We start from the raw sequence: 18,086 nt of genomic DNA, 5'->3' as shown, positions 1-18,086 counted from the left end.
ATCGTTATTTCAACGAAGTACTGCATATATCATCAATGAAGTTGCCAGTTAATTTTAACTTTTGTCCATCAAACAAAAACAGCATCATCTATCATGTTGATGATAAGTGGATAAAAACAGAGTATTGTGTATGACAATAAATAAGAAACAGCCACATACACATTGTGCCAGGCCATTAATGCCCTCGCAGTCTCGCACACTACCAGAAATGTGTATATTTGGCCCAAATGTACATAAAGTACGCCGACCGATGCCCAATGAGATTAAGATATTTACTACTATCGTGTGAGAAACATCTTGCAATAAAACAGAAGAAAAAATTGGCGATACGTTCTACTCTTAATGATGAGAAGAGAAGGACAGCAAATGACACCAATCTTGAGTTCAGAAGCCGCCTCTGTGGCCTAGTGATTAAAGCATTACACTTCGAAGGTTAAAAATTCGGTTTCCAATCTCATCCCACCACCTCACCTGGGAGAGGGGGGTGGGATTTTTGTTGACAATGCAGAACCGGAAAGATTCAGAATTCCTTCAAACTTTAGTAGCTCCTTGTCTAGCAATACTGTTTGTGCAGATTCTTGTTCAGAGTGAAACATATGAATACTTTGTATAGAAAAAAGACAGATAATATGCTGTTTTGAATGGATATGCACATTTTAAAAAAGACAACATAAATCAATATAATCAAAAAGAAAAAAAATGCCTAAATATTGTGATATGGCACCGGTCAATGAATCATTCAGCATTGTCCCATTATTGCATCGAAAATAATTGTACATATGCCAACATGTATTTTTTCTATTCCGCATAGCTTACTAGAATTTACCTGTACCTGATGTTTTTACGAAGTGTGTGATTCACATGTTTTTTTATTAAACTTTCAAGATCAATTAAACAATGATAGTTCACAATGACGAAAATAATAATAACGAAGGAAAACAAAAAGATTTATAATCAAAAAAGCAAATTTCTTATCATATGAAAATATTATTAAATTAGAATCTGCCCCATCTGTAAAATATTTACCTCGAATATGCACATATAAGCAGCAGGGTACTAAAAGCACAGATCAAGCATATCATGATTAATCAAAAGTGTACAGGTATTGGGACATCCTACTATGGCTCTCTGCCCTGTTACTAATTAATGTTGATAAGGGTAGCTACCCAGTTCTAATCCAAATGTAGTACAAGTATGGGTAAATAAAGGACGACCCCACAACAGTACCAAGGTCATTTGAACATACTTAGAGCTGACATGGGCAAAGTACAGCCCCCGAGCCAAATCAGGCCTATTGGGTTAATCAATCCAGCCGCCTGATGCTGCCACAACCAAACTAAAACCAAAGTTTGATGTTTTAGCTAAAGAATATCTCGAGGAATTTGTTGAGATTACGATTAAATTTAGTTTTGGCAATCAGAATATATTGTCTACAAATCCATGGCACTTTTAATACATATGCTTTCCATTTACTAAATGTGCACCATAACAGATGAAGTACAGCACGAGAGTTAAATTTACCCAGGGAATTTTATCTGTTGAAGATCAAAGGATTTTTTCTGTAATAACTAGTCCCAGTAGTTGACCATTTACTGTCAATGTCTCTCATTCTTTATTTCTCAATAACTATCGCCAGCAAGCAACTACAGTATACTTAGCAACTGGGTAAGAGTGCTGATCTAAACATTATTTCAAAATTTATGAATTCACCAATCACAGAGATTACAATTTCCAACACCTAAAATATAAGGATAAAAAAGCAGAAAAATACTGTTGAAATAAACAGTAAGAATTTAAGAAGACAGTGATAATACTAATCACAATGAATAACTTCAAATTCACAATGAAACTGAGTGCTGACAGGAGGGATAAATTCATCTAAAAATACATCAGTACAATTTAAAAATAACCCGGATTGAAGTATTGCTGAAAATTGATAAACTTCAATCAATGTCAGCGAAGAATAATACTCGAATAAGAATGAGGCAGATCGCAAGATGATTTCTTAATTACGAACACAAAAATCAAGTACGATTAAGCAAAATATGCAAAGAACTATAGAACAGAATAGCAAGGTACAGAAATCAATACATGACAATCCTGAAAATTTTACATGGATAAGTATTACCTGAAATAGAGCATTATAATACAAATAAAGATTCTCTGAAACCCTGCCAGGTATGGATGAAAAGAATTTCTTTAGGAAATATGGCTTTACTTCTATTACAGATAATACAGCATAAACTGATTGCCTGAGTTTCTTAACCAGTTATTCCTAACTCGATCTGTCAACAAATATGCTGTACTAATATTTTTTTTAAATTCATGACATCTTTTCATGTCAGTTCAATTATAAGTTATTGGAGTCTCTCGTTAATTGTCATACAATGGCTTTTTGAATATTGGTATTTGAACCTAACGCAACTTTTAGGAAACTTTTATCTGAGAAAGCTTATGTTTAAAAGTATAGATTATATGTATATCAAATGCTTTTTATAACCAATTGCGTACCGATTCAAACACTATATCTGGAAAATCTTGAAGCATTCAAAAAAACAAACATATCGCTTAGTGCAACAACAGTAATATCATTTATAAATACACAATGAAGTGAAATTTGAAAGTAAACAATTTATGTATATTATACCACTATTCAGCAAAATCCTTGAGAATTAGTATTCCGACTTTGTAGAATTGGCGTATTTTTTTAGAAATTTTCTCAAAGCAATATCACATGCACACACTCCGGAAATATATGAGATTGATATCACACCCAAGTGTGGGGGTGTGCAACAGGCGGCCTGCGGGCCACACCATTTACTGTGGCCCATGTCAACACTCCGATTTTTCTTCATCAAGCACAAAATTATAATCTGACACTTTATGTTTAAAAAGTCGCCCACGTGGGTAAAAAATATGCAATGTTTTTTTTCTCGTGTCGCTGAGATAAATCCTTCGCTGTTTTGCTCGATGCATTAATCACTGCAAGACTAATCAATATTCGCATTCGTTTCTCTTGCCTTCCTGGCAGGGAAAAACTAAATTTTTTATGTGGCCCGGCTAGATGTCTGAAGTTGGTTATAAGGCCAACCGATAAAAAATGTTGCACAGCGCACACCCCTGATTTAATGCCATGAGCCCCTGAGTCTACATATCATTTTAGTGCAGAATTGCACATTAGCAAATACCAATTGATGTGAGATTCAAAGCATGTCAATACGATATTAAATTTCAAAGGTAATTATAATAATTAATAACGATCACGTATCATAAAATACTTCAAAAAATACCAAAAAGTTACAATGAAAATTAGAACTATTCACAAATAGTTATAATAAAAATTATTTCACAAACTAATAAATGATAGGCAGTGGAATCAAAAATAATATTGAACAAAATCATTGATAAAATGATAACATTGATAAAAACTACACACCTCATTATTATCTCTTTATAATATTTCAAAAATAATTATTGAAAAACACTATAAAAATCACAATGTGAGAGAACAAATGAGCCTATAGATGAAGGAGTAGCCATTCCGAGCAAAAACTATCACATAAATTCGGGTTGCTTAAACTGGGCCCTTGGAACCCCTGGGGGCCCCAGGATGGTACACTTGGGGCAACAAACAAAGACACGATGTGGTAAATTGATTTTTATTATTAAATATGGTACATAAAATAACTGATAGAAATGTGTTAAAATCAAAACTAGGTTTTTATTGTAAGGGGCCACATGTGTTGAGTCTTTGAAAGTGGGCCACAGACCATGAAAGTTTGAGAACAACTGACATAACCAATTGCTTTGAAGAAGTGTGCTTAAAAGATGTTATTTTTTATGGCATTCAATGATAAAACAGATATAAAATATAAAAACATAGTTAGTGTAAGAATACTCTAAAACAGGGGTGTGCAACCTGCGGCCCGCAGGCCAAATGCGGCCACAAGAACAAATCGTGCAGCCTGCGAGGAGGTGCCAATTTTAAATGGTGTGCGGCCAGCAAAACAAGTTTTCAATTCAGTTTAATCTGGTATGTGCGAGTAATTCCAATCCCTTTGTCTTAGATGTTACAATTTCCTAACAGCTAGCTTGTACGAGGGGGACATTGCACATCATAAGATCGATAATCAAAATTTTTATATCGGCCACTACTAGAAATCATATGTTAAATAAAACTGTGGCCCGCGGTTTCACACAGGGCACTTTTGTATTAAAGACTGCACAGTGCACACCCCTGCTATATAGTAAAACCAAAGTTAAATTAATGGGTACATGATTTTCAGGTAAATACCACATCAATGCTCAATGATAATTTTGTCTTCAGAAAAATAATATGTTACCAAGTTATGTCTTCTGTGAATCCAGGTTTCAAATGTGAATTCCAAGATCAAAGGCAAACTGATAACACTATACCTTGTTACGCTACATTTGTATTCTCTTTGTTTCCGGGGAATCTGATCTGTCACTTGTATTATTTTCATTTGATGAATAAGCATCAGAATAATCTCTTCCGCTGATAAAAAGATATTTTGTAAAAATTAATATATCAAAATGGAGGATATAACAAAAAATTGAGAATCACTTTTTTCAATGAAAATATCCCAAAAATATAGAATTTATTGAATAAAACAAATTTTAAATGTGTTTGAAAACTTTTTTTTAACTTAGGACAGTAGTTCTTAAAGTCATTCTACAGCAGGGGTCGGCAACCTTTTGTCGCCCGCGGGCCAAAACAAGGGTTGCAAGTCATTGGCGGGTCGCACATATTTTTAGAAAGTTGAAAACCGAACGGATGATACTTTTTATAATAAAAATCAAGCAGTGATACAATGCATTGAATCTCAAAAATTCCATTTGAATATTTTCGGCACCATTGAACCCTTTGCACTTAGCATCAACTTTTCTGCGCTTTGTTGCCATTTGTCTAATTATAATTGAATTATTGGCTTACTAAACGAGTAATTGTGAATTTTATACTCGTTAGATTATAATATAATTTGAGTCCACATGCGTCTCGCAATAAATTCTGTTACGTAAAGAATATAATCGTCAAAACAGCTGTTTTGTTACTATAATTCAGTGAAGCGTCGCGGGCCGGATTATATTACTCCGCAGGCCGTAGGTTGCTGACCACTGTTCTACAGGCTTTCGTTGAGCCCCATCGCCTTGAACAGACAAAACTTGAACTTTATATAAAGCGAGCGTATTTTCTGCAAGGTTATATATAAAATGCAACTGTCTTCAATCGATTAAATATGAATTTGTATAGGACATGTATTTTAACCAGTGGCGTTCCCAGGGCGAAGGAGGGTATGAAAAATCACTGTACAACCCCATGGGTTCGATGGAATCCAGGTTAATAAAAACACTAACTTAGAACATCCCTGACTACATACCTTTCGTCTTGAAGTGGAACAATGGCTTTCAGTTTGGTTAAAGTCATGGATGGTGGCACTAAGAATAAAAAATCAAAACATACAAAAACCATGTGACACCCAGAAATGTCTATATTAAATGGTCCGATCGACATATTTGATATCTCTGTTTTTTTTTACCTCCCCCTATTTAAAAAATTCATAACTAAAACATACCATAACGAAGCAAGAGAAAATGCTCAAAAATACAGACATCAAGGTTGAGCATTGGTACTGATACGGACTTTGTGTACGAGTTTGGCAGACAAGCGTGGGGTATAAAGTGTCACTCTTTAATTAAAATGAAACAGAAAAATTTTGGTGAAATATTGGATTCCTATGTAATAAACTTCCAGTGAATTCGAATATCTATGAGTACTAGGAAGTTGAGACTTGAGAATGATTGGTATATTAATTAATTGAAAAGTCCTATCCTATTTTAGAACAAAGTTCCACCCCCGTCTAATAACAAAATTTTCTGATTGTGCTAACCTGATTGTAGTGATAATTTAGAAGGAACGCTACAACTTCCAACATTTCTTTGTAGAACATTATGCTCGTGACCATTGTTCATACCACTATTTTCACTATGATCACACACTTCGTTTAGACTGTTCGAATGTTTTTCCGACAGTTTTGACAGACATCTGAAATTATCTGAGGAACGTCTTGCCTGAGACAAACTACACAACGATTGGGACGTCTGACATCGAACTTCAAATTGTACGGAGCGAGATCGTGGTGAACCTTGATACGAGATCGAATTGCATCTTCGATTTCTCGGAAAACGACAACTTCGACTTCTTCGAAAACTTTGAGGATCGGAGGAGTCTGAAGTATCACTTGAGTATTTCCGATGAGTTTGTTGAGTGGGAAATGTGCTGCTGTTACATATTTTTGACGATTTACCCATACTCGAACGAGGGGATGATTTTACCGATCTTTCAATACATTCTGATGTCAATGAGTTTCTGCCGTCACAGCCAATACATAAAGCTGATGGGGAAGTATTGTCTCGTTGTATAGAAACCTGAAGAATTAAATTTTTCATTTACAAACAAGATGTCGATAGTAAAAACTAATTTGATTTGAAAATAAAATAAAAAAATTTAAAAAATTTCATTTTTATCGAATTTCTTCGTCAATTTTGTGGTAAATTAGGAGTTTTAATATAAAATCAATCCATTTGAAACAGCCCATACCAATTTATTAAAAGCAGAACTTGAGAGTACTACAAACAGCAGAAATGGAATCAGAGTACAATGGCCTTCTAGTAAAAGGGTCCATCTTTAAATACTAAATTTGAAATTGATTGATCCATCAATTAATTTCAGAGAGGTGATTTTTGTCACAACTTCAATTTTACAAAAGGATCCATACCTCCATTGCACTCAGGCTTTCTTGGCTTAGCATAACAACATCGGATGTAAAAATATGCTTTCAAATATCCAGTATAACTTCATACAATTATGTATATTAGAGGATGGTGTAAAATTGAGTGTTAACATTCATAACTTACTATAGATGGATGAGCAAGATCATAACTTGATAAAATAACAGTTTCTTTTTTATTGTTGTTGTTGTTACTGATGCCTTTCATCCTATCTGCCCTTCTCAATTCTAAAAGAATTATAAAAAGATATATAAAAGCCCTATTCCACATTTTTGTATGTCTCATCTAGATGTCTGAAGTTGGTTATATAGCCAACCGACATAGAGCAGATATATAGACCCTGGAAGCTGTGAAATTCAACCTGCCGCTGGGATATATTTTGCAAGCAAGAAATTCAGTTTTAGCTTTAACAAGTGCTTCAACTAGACTAGAGATATGAGAACCAAACAAAATCAATTTTAGACATTTATATTCCAAAATTCATTTTCCCATGCCCCATGATTTAGCTATAGATACTTTGGGAGATAAAGCTTTGGGAGCAAATATCACTGTGAAAACTTGTACAGGGAAAGAATAATGGTTAAGAATCCCTGGTCTAGGGAACCCTAACTAGAAGAAAAATTAGAAAGTATGTTATTTTATAAAAGAGGCAAATTTCACAAAAAAACTGTAATGCTGTTCATCTGATATAATCATTTTGAATTTTTTCGCATTCTGAAATTTCCAAATTTTGGATAAATTTATCAAATTTCCAATGAATGAAGCAATGGCATACCAGCAAGTATTCTTGTAGTGCTACCACGGCTCCCTTGCCTTTTATGTGAACGCCGACCATTCGATGACATCTGTGAAGTTGACGGTGAATTTTTCATGTCCATGTCAAAATGTTTGACAGTTTTTTCTCTGAAATTTACATTAAGAAAAAAATGTGAATTGTGAATAGTCAGAAAATTGAATTAATGTAGGGTAGTGAATTAGGTAGGATTGAATGATTTAGGGAAGGGGTGTGCAATATTTTTTGTCTGTTTGTCAGTTTAGCCATGCAGTAATAAAAGCCCCAGGCAAAAGATTAAAAGCAGCGACAAGAGCAAAAAACAATATGTATGTATTTTTACCCCATGAAACAAAAATCTGAGAGTTGGCAAGGGCCATGCTAAATGACTTGGCGGGCCGGGTTGAGGCCCACGGCTGCCTGTTGCCCACCCCTGATTCATGGTAACATTTAATAAATATTTGACATAACAACAGAGATGGATGATTACTGTTAGTGCAAGTCTGTATTTGGGATGTCATGTCAAATGCGTAATAAAACATGCCAAACTGTTTGAACTCTATATCAAATAAAAAAATATTAGAAAATTCTTCGACTCTAAATAGAAATATAATAAGATGTAAGTTATTCAACTGTATCTTACTCTCGAGCGACAGGTTGCAATTTTCCCAAGTGTTCATTGAGAAGTTTTCCTAGGTTTCCACTATGTACACTGGGTAGTGATGATCTACCATCTACATTGTGATAAAGCATGTCTTCATGCCTGGAAGAAATATAAAAAAAATCTGTTCATACTATTTTAACATAGTGAAACTCTTGAACAGAAAATGCTATGAACAATAGAAGAATTTGTAATGATATCAGACACATATCTTCTACATGCAAGTATGGAGATTTTCAAAAATTAAGAATATTCAAGCGCCCTAATATCCACAATTTGCCCATAAGAAATTAAAAGTATTTGCCCTCTAGGAGAAACTTCTATTTATTGATTACTAATAATTTCCAATTTTTTGTCTAATAGTAGATAAAAGGGCAATTTTAAACCCAAAACATTTTCCAAAATGACTCATAGGACCACTATTCATTCAATTATAAAAAAAATTCCATTCTACTCAGTAATTACTATCCAAATTATCCATTACAAAGTGAATTAAAAGAAATTGCAGCAGCAAAATATTGTTTTGCATGTACATTTTCAATTCCAAGTTTATTGTAGTTTTATGAATCATGTAAATGGTATTTCCAAACAATGGGTGATATTACGCATATGAAAACATGACCGAAAAGTCCCAAGGGCACAATTCTCATATTTCTAATAGTACTCAACATGAAGAAAAAACAAGCATGTGTCAAATATAATCTATATATTTTGAAGGTATTTTCCAGTGTGCCATGCTTAATAATATGATATATTTTAGTGTCTTTGTCTCATAAGAAATTTTAAAAGTTGTAAATAATTAATCAACTTGATGCAGATAGTAAATGGAGCGATGTGGAGAAAGAATTGCAAATGACGTCAAAACATAGCAACGATAGTAAATAAACACAAATACTTTATGAAATAGCAAAACAACAAAGAATAAATTAATAATACTATGTAGAAGATACATTTCTGGTAATATTGCAATTTCTGGCTGATAAAAATTAATTTCAATATCTATATATATCTAACTGATTAGAAGAGGAAGACATAGTTATATAGACATGAATGTCGCAATTTGGTACCAGTAGTCCAGTATAGTAAGTTTTTGGATGAATACCAAGTTTGTTGGAAAGATAAGTGGATGCAATTACAAGTGTGATGAAATAAAGTGTTCCCATATTTTATAAAAAGTGTTCCCTTCAATTAAAATGAAAGGGCAGCATTTTTGGTTCCATATGACTCAAAAAAAAATAATTTGGAAAAAACAAAACGAAAGTAATACCCTTTCTACGGCTTCAAACATTTTTAAGTACTGATAATTTGAAAATATTTGCAAAAAACAGCAATTCTTTACAACTAAATTATTTTAGCATATGTTATCCATAATTTCGCTTTGTGTCCAATAATAAAGTAATTGCTACTTCTTACCTGGACAATTGCTTTTCTCTTTGTTCCAATTGCAGCAAGCAAGAACTCAATTCAAGATATAAATTATTAGCATGTTCCAATTTCTGTTCGTAATGCTCCCGGATATCTTGAGCATGTCTGAAACAAAAAAAATTTTATTAGAAAATAGTAAATCTGAAATCAACAGTAACTTAAATTTACCAATTCATTAAAATTGAAATGTTTTAATAAAATTCGCTATTTTACTCGAGAATATCTTTTCATCCTGATTCCACACACAATGCTATAATTTTGAATAAACCACCTCAAAGATTTTTTCCTGATCATATTTATATGATTCAAGTCTCTAGTCAAACGGTATTCACTAACACACAGGGTGGTTTATAGTCTCTACACATCTTGGTAGTTCAGTAGCTGCCGCGCAACTTCTCTCCACGATGAGTGTCCTTTGTTTCTGAGTGAGTGCAGTGCATATGCAAATTTTACATAGCTTGAAAGTTGAAACGCTTTTTAGAACCTCAAGAATTTTGAGAACCAACGTTTTTCGGCCTCATGCTGGACCTACTAGTTGTTGCGATCTAACTCGACAATTAGAAATTTCAGAATTTCTAGAGTGAGTTTATTGATAAAAACTGTTCATTGCAATTAAAAACTAAGAAAATATATTACGATTTACAACGTACTGTAACTCTTCCTGTCTCCGTTTAATAAGCTCATCATTCAATTTATGGATCTGAGTTCCTTCGCACTGAATTTTCTTGAAATACAAAGCAATTTCTTCTCTCCATGATACCTGTGTATCATAAAAAAAGAAAATATTACTTGTAGTTCAAATTCGAAACAAATCAAATATTTGAATCAATTTGAAATTAACCCATTTGAGATATTTCAAAAATCTGATATGAAGTAGGAATTAGAAAAATTTCATTTGAAAAATGATCATTTTGAGAAGTATAAACAAAAACGCCTCCCTTCAAAATCTGAAAGATTATCTTAACATTTCTGCATTCCAACTCATTTTATATACATTGACCTCTATTCGAGCCTTTCCAACATGCCCCAATTTAGAATAAATTATATCAGTGGTTCCCAACCGTTTGTCAAGCAAACCAATTTTTTTATAAAACAAATTTTGTGAAATCTTGCAACCACAAATACTATCAAATATTGATTTCAACGGTAATTAATTCAAAGGTGCACTAGTGAGAAAGCTGCGCTTATTAGCCATCAGCAAGTTTTTGAAATTTATGACATGGGTTTATTTATTTAAGCCAAAATAAATGCTGTCAAAAATTTACGTTGTGGCATTTCCCATACATAATATTACGATTGAGCAACACTACAATACCAAATATAAAATAAACAATACAATAAAATTTACTGTTTACTAGAAAATATTTTTGTCGGAAAAACAGGTGACCTGACAAGATTTTCAAGCGACCCAGTTTTGGGTCACGACCCATAGGATTGGAAACACTGAATTATATATTTCATTCTCAAAAATATTATTATAAAATTCATTCGAAACAAATATATTATTATCCAATTTTGACCATCCCTGACTAAATAGATGTAAAAAGACTGGCATGAATCGTACCTGAGACGCAAAAAACGATTGTTGAGGAGAAGCAAGTAGATCAGCAGCAGCGATTTCAAGATGTCTTAGAACTTGGTTGAAAGATGGTCTGTTCTGAGATTTGGAACTCCTGGAGTATATTTATCAATAAATGCTTTATATAAAATTAGAAATTGAAAAATATAATTATAAATATGATAACTGAAAAATAGCTAATAAGCAAAGCTAACGAATAGGATCGGAATTTTCATATTCATCGTGTGGGAGAGGAAGGGTGACAAGATGGCCAAATGACAAACCCGGCCTCTCATCAGGTTACCAAATAATATTGGGCATGTGAATATTTATCACAGGCATAATCTTGGATATCCATAATAACAGAATAGCCTACCAAATCGAACACAAATATTTCAGAAAACAGGAGAATAATTCTATTAGCAGCGTACAATGAAATTGGTTTTTAGCAAAGACATTACCGTACTTAGTGAAATAGGACAAAAATTTCAATGACAATAGTAACCTCCCACTTACCAGCATTGTCGTAGAAGAAGTTTGAAACCTTCTGGGCACGTGGTAGGGACTGGTAGACTCATTGAATCACTGCCTACTCCCCATATGATTGCTGAAGAATCAACATCCAGATATGGTATTTCACCAGTCAGTAATTCCCATAAAATGACCCCGTATGACCTGAAATACAGCAGAATATTGTACTAATTTGCATGTTGTGGATTATTGAACATTTGTTTTGAAGGAATAAAAATATTTCATTTTTTATAAAAAAAAATATGCTTAAGGCATGCACTCCGAACTAAGATATCTTGTTTTTTAAGTTGACACTTGAGAACATTGTATATATGTTGATGATGATGATAAATACAAAGTATCGGAATATCAGTATCAGCGTTTTTCGTTGGGATCGAATCAGTATTGGCGAAAAAAGTGATATTGGTACATCTCTCGTGCATATTAATACGATCAGAAAAACAGCTATCCAATAGAAAAGAAATCAACTAGTTAGGAATGTGTGTGGCTATATGATCCCAGTCTACATTAAAGGGCAAATATATTTCATATAACTTGGCATAAGACAAAGCCCTTGAATTAATTATGGTAATTGATTATTGCAACTTACCATAAGTCAACTTTCTCAGAAACTGGTTCATTCCTTATAACTTCTGGAGCCATCCAAGCCACAGTGCCTGAAATGATTAGCGAATAACATAACTATTTAGCTAAATTTGGTAAAAACATAGACTTTGATGAACAGAACAGCAATAGGGTGAGGTAGTAATTGAAAATAACCCAAAAAAGGTTAGAAATTGGGCACTTTGATAATCGGGATATAAAAAAAATTTCTGCAGGCATATTACCTCAATGAAAGCTAACCATGTTCCACTCTCTCTACATTACTGATGATAAAGTTAAAAATAGAAGTAAAATAGTACATTTCAAGCACATTGGTCAAATATTCCTAAGCTGAACAATGGTCATGAGAAATGTGTCTTGTGTTTTTCTTTTTGCTCCATAGTATCGTAATTTATTATGACACAGGATTCAGAAATATCACTTTACGTCCTAACTTTTGGTAATAAAACGACAGATCCTTTTATATCAAAATATAATAAATTTTGATAGAATACTATATGGGTTTGAAACTGTATAATCATTTAGCATAATTGATAAAACAAAGGGCTTTTTTAATATTGCAGCAAAGATTGTCCGTCAAAACGAATTCCTCAGACAAACCAGAACTCTTTGTATAACATCATTTACCACAGAACTGATGTTATAGTTTCAATTCTATTCATTAAGAGAATATTTATCTGTTTATCCAAAGCCATGTCTTTAACACTCGGACTGTGTTATATTGATAAGCCTCCATGAGGGCAAGAGAGAGAAAACATAGTACTAGTTATTGTAATAACGCAAGGAATTAATAAAATAATAAGCTACCTTACCAGCAAATGACATTTTTGTACTTTGGTCTTCCCATTTTTTTGAAGTTCCAAAATCAGATATTTTTAAAACATCTTTGTCCGTGATCAGAATACTGAAATATTTTATAGCATTGAAAAAATAATAAAATAGAATACACATATTAATAACAGTTTACAACAAACAGTTTCCTGCAAAAATGGATAAATTGCTAAGAAAATAGGTAATTCCAATATCTGAATTTTTCATTAACTAGTTATCATGATTAGCATTAATAATGATTCATATTATCATGATTTCTAACTCAAGCGTATCGGCTTATTCCAGAAGTGTGCAGCCTGCGGCCCACTGAGAAGTGCCAATTTTAATTGGTGTGAGGCCCGCGAAAAAAAGTTTTCAGTTTACTTGAATCTGGTAGCTTGTGTGAGGCGAACAATGCATGTCATAAGATCAATAACGAAAATATTTATGCATGCAATCCCTAGGAAGTCTATACCGAGGTATTTGGATCTGGCCCTTATGTAATAAAGGGTGCACACCTGTGGATTATTCAATGCCATTTTGTGGATTCAAATTCTAAATTTTAAATAGAAGTATTATAAATTTATAAACCAGGATTAAAATAATAATTTGACCATATTGAAATATTTGGAATCATGATTCGATTCAGATCTCTTTTGGACATCTTTGTCCTATCTCTCATCTCAAACCAAATGGCACCAAATGGCAGACATCAAGCATGCATTATACTGTAACATGCTGGGTAAAATTCAATAAAGACGAAAAACAATATCATAATGTACTTTGGTGATTTCAAATCTCTGTGAATGACTTTATGAAGATGAAGATATGACATGCCACATGCAATATGAGTTGACCAATCCAGCATGAGAGTCGGTGGAATTTGACGTTGACTTCTCAATACCTCGTAAAGTTGTCCTTGCGTACAATATTCCATTATGATACAATAGCATGGCGGCTGACTACAGATTCCACTGTAAAAAAATAAGCAAGTTTGAAACAATTCGGTTCAACAATGAGACGTTCATAACACTACTACAGCAGTTGAATTCCAAAAGCATTGTCAATGTGCGGGTTGTGAATTGTGATCTCAGATATTTCTGTAGGTAAGGTGATATGACAGATCTTAATTATTAAGCAAATAACTGCAAAAATTGTCTTACAACCTTACAATGACAGAATCATTATAAATTTCACTTTGAAGTGATAAAAGGATTAATTTGTAAATTGAGATTGTTTGAAGTGTGTCCAAAGGCAATTTTCCCGCTTTTTTATAACAGTGAAATTTGTTTGAACACATCAAATATAAATGATAGTTAGTGCAAAAAATTTCACGCAGACAAAATATGACCCTTTATTAATAAACATCACAGATAAAAAAAACGCACATGAACGAAACAACATTTTCGTGTTTGAATTTGCGAAATTCTGCAATTTTTGAAGTTTCTTCCAAATGTTTGACTTTCTTAACTGCGACACTTTTGTTGTTATATTTCCCATGAAAAACAGCCCCTTGTGCCCCACTTCCAACCCACTCTAAATCCTCAATACTTTCAAATGGAATTTCCCAAGTATCTGAAAAAAAGTTAGAAATCAGAATTAAGGGAAATTTCTATATATTAATAGTATTGCTTAGCGAACATGATGCATTGACCAACTTAGATTTGCAGGACTTAAATCCTAATTTTACAACACAAGAAAAAAAATGTCACTGAGTTAAGCCAATTTTGAGGGTTTCGACCCAAATGGTAGAAACTTAAAGATTAGTTTTGAGAAAATGAAGAAAGCATAATTTCGATTTTTAATTTCCTCCAACTTTTTAGTGAAATACTTTCGTGAATATCGCTTCAAACTTTGGTTAATAAACCAACTCAAAAAGTATCTATTTTTTGCGATTTTTTCAAATAAAATATTTTCACCATTCACCCTTCTGTTTTGAAACCATTAACCAAATTTCGCGATATAACATCTTCTACTATTCTAAATCCATTAATTAATAAATATATAGAGAAATCATTCCTAAGTAACTCAATTCAACTTATCTAAATGCATTTATTCCACTTTACGAAAGGCGGAAAGTGGAATAATAAAATTGGCACTACCTTTTGATGCATCTAATGCTGGTTTGCTCAAAATTTTCCATAGTGGCTCCAAACATCCCCAGAATCGATTTGACAACCATCCATTTCTCGAAGATGCAACAGCAACACCAGCGATTGCTCTGCTGTTACAATTGTTGAAATTTGTCCTTTTATGACGAAGGGGTGGACTTTTCGTTATTACACCTGAAAAAGTTTTAATGCTTCAAATTATTAGATTCAGAATTACAAAAATCGAGCCATATTACATTCAAATAAAGATTCTCCAAATAGTACTATAACTTTTAATAAAATTTGATGAAATTCTGAGATAAAAATGCTGTGATAATATGTAGAAAAAGTATCTTCCACAACTGGTATTTAAATATATTAACCAGACTAAAAAGTAAATTTGCACTGAGATAAATATATAGTTGATAATACAGCACGATGGAGATAAACATTGTATCAAAAGTTGAACTTGTCTGAACATATTTTTTGTCTGATCATTAAATGTCAAATGCCAATAAAAATAAATTTCAAAAAAGAATTATTCAAATTATTCAAACATCACGTCACTGCAGTACTACCAAAGTACCACGTGTCACACTTTGCACAAAAGGAACTATTTGAAATCTTCTGTCATTGTGTACCAGGCCAATCAGGTAGTACCTAATGTTCATTTTTAGTTTCGACTGTTAAAAATATGATTCTTGCAATACATTAAAATTTGACAAGCTAATTTGGATCTACAGTGTCGACACAGATTTCAAATGTAATCGCTTTTCTTAAAAACAATTAAACTCCATATCTTTTAAGAACAGTATAAATATATGACTATTGACTAGTAACAGTTCATAATATAATTCATAATAAAGCGATTCAGGTAATAAATAAGTAAGAATTACCTGTACCTGCATCTCCCCCATATGGCTCAGTATCATATGCTGAACTGGGGCTATGTTTCTTACTGGAAGATGAATTTTGAAGACCATTGTCATCACTTTCATCTTTCTGGTGGCTTATGGATAGATGACTGAAAAGGAATTTTGCAGACATTCTTTCTTATAAAATTCTATAAGGCAATATAACTAATCATGCAAAAATAACATTATTTGTATTGGGGATGAACTGAAAATAGGTACTTGACAATTACACTATAACACAATTCTCCGATTCTGAGAAAAAAAACACATTACAAACATCAACTATAACAGTGAGTGCAAACCTCTCCTTTGGGCTTCCCTATTGCCACAAATCAACTGCGCAACTAAGAGGAAATGCAATCTGCATCATTGGATTCCTCAAAAAAAAAAAAAATTTTACGGCAGCATTCAAGAGTTTTTTGCAATAAGCACATTTCGGTCATGTGATGGCCGGCGCACGTTGCGATTGATTTAAATGATTATAGAGAGAAGAATGGAACCAATGTCGAACATCTTGGAATCAGAAAATTGAGCCCTACTGAATTTGACAGTGTGAAAAAAGAAGAAAATTGGATTTATCACCAATAAACAGCCATGAAATATAATATATTAATCATACTGGACAATAATACCCTAGATGCATATCCAATGAATGCACTTCAGTATAGTAATTTTATTTAAGGATAACAAATTCTGAAATCGAATGACAAATAAGTGATAAACTGGTCCAACACATGGAGAGGGAGAGAGAGAGAATTTATTGTTTCGTCAAACCAGAAAACACGTACAATATATATATGATAGCAAAATGAGAAAAATTAGATTTCGGTAGATGACAGGGTGGTAACGATACGACCATTAACAGTCATCTGAGTCGGTTACTACCCAAAGCAAGCACATGAATAAATAAATTAATAACACAGGTTCTGTAATATTACACTCTCAGGATATACATATGGAAAAAAAACTATCCAACATAGCTTTGGTCAATTCTAGTACCTTTTTGACTCTCTCACTAATGCACTACCAAGACCCATGCAGAAATGGCAAAATGGACGAAATAAAACACTGATCTGCTGAACCTGTGAACTGAGTAATTTAAGAATGTAATCAACTACAAAAGTGAAACCTTAAATCACAGAATCATGGATATGCTAATATGGTGCATGGTGTTATTTCTGAGCTTTCTTGTTTATGAGGTTTGATTGTGATAAAATTGTTTTAGTTGACCGGACCCAATGGCACAAATAGCCTTAACTTACCTCTGCCCAAAATCAAGATTACAATCACTCCCTGAAGTCGGACTACTGGCAGTTTTCATTACTGTGCTGTGGTCCAAATTATCCATTGTATCCTTGTTTTCTGGTCGAAGTCGAAGTTCCATATTTCTTCATTCACACTTCTTCAACACAATCGCTTGCCATCCTTTACCGTATACAGGAAAGTCTTTCATTAATACGTATTGTAATACAAAACAACGCAAACAGCTGGAAGGAAGAATAGTATGCCGGTGTTTGCAGATCGTCATGTGATTTGGCAATATTTTTGCGTGTTTCACGCTGTTTTGTAAACTTTAACCCCTTTTTAAAGGGTGGTAATAAAAGGACTGTGTTTCATATGTTTATGTTCCTGCCGTAATAGTTGTACCAACCAAAATACGAGAGCAATGCATAATATATGGACACGATATAATATGGCTCGGCAGTGTGGCGAATCGTGCTAAGCCTTATGACTATCTTAGGAATACTCTCGCCGCCACACCCCCGACAACCCTGCGTGGGTTCGCAAGTTTGAATCCCGTTGGGATGATTATATGCGATGAGACTCCTCGCCGCTAAGGAAACTAAGTATGATTACTTACATGGATTCGATTTTTATCCTATCCCTAAATTTTCGATGACGAGTCTCGATT

At 33.3% G+C, this 18,086-nt stretch overlaps 1 protein-coding gene across 2 annotated transcripts; it reads right to left on the bottom strand.

The window, feature by feature from the left end:
• Positions 1-851: 851 nt before the first annotated feature.
• Positions 852-17,717, bottom strand: LOC120338297 (mitogen-activated protein kinase kinase kinase 13-like). 2 transcript variants are annotated; one of them, XM_039406279.2, is made up of 17 exons: positions 17,437-17,717; positions 16,157-16,284; positions 15,273-15,455; positions 14,559-14,745; positions 13,953-14,144; positions 13,173-13,264; positions 12,347-12,413; positions 11,743-11,901; positions 11,233-11,341; positions 10,319-10,428; positions 9,657-9,773; positions 8,226-8,345; positions 7,586-7,713; positions 6,937-7,037; positions 5,910-6,447; positions 5,400-5,457; positions 852-4,516 (listed from the first exon to the last, which is right to left on the bottom strand). In XM_039406279.2, the coding sequence occupies exons 1-17, from the start codon at positions 17,556-17,558 to the stop codon at positions 4,426-4,428; spliced, it is 2,502 nt and encodes an 833-aa protein (XP_039262213.2). In that variant the 5' UTR covers positions 17,559-17,717; the 3' UTR covers positions 852-4,425. The 2 variants fall into 2 exon arrangements, with proteins under 2 accessions (XP_039262213.2, XP_039262221.2); XM_039406287.2 differs by having other exon boundaries at positions 16,163-16,284.
• Positions 17,718-18,086: the final 369 nt, after the last annotated feature.

This window comes from Styela clava, chromosome 1 (assembly GCF_964204865.1).
Source record: "Styela clava chromosome 1, kaStyClav1.hap1.2, whole genome shotgun sequence".
NCBI lineage: Eukaryota > Metazoa > Chordata > Ascidiacea > Stolidobranchia > Styelidae > Styela > Styela clava.
This window is presented reverse-complemented; position numbering and strand designations above follow the sequence as displayed.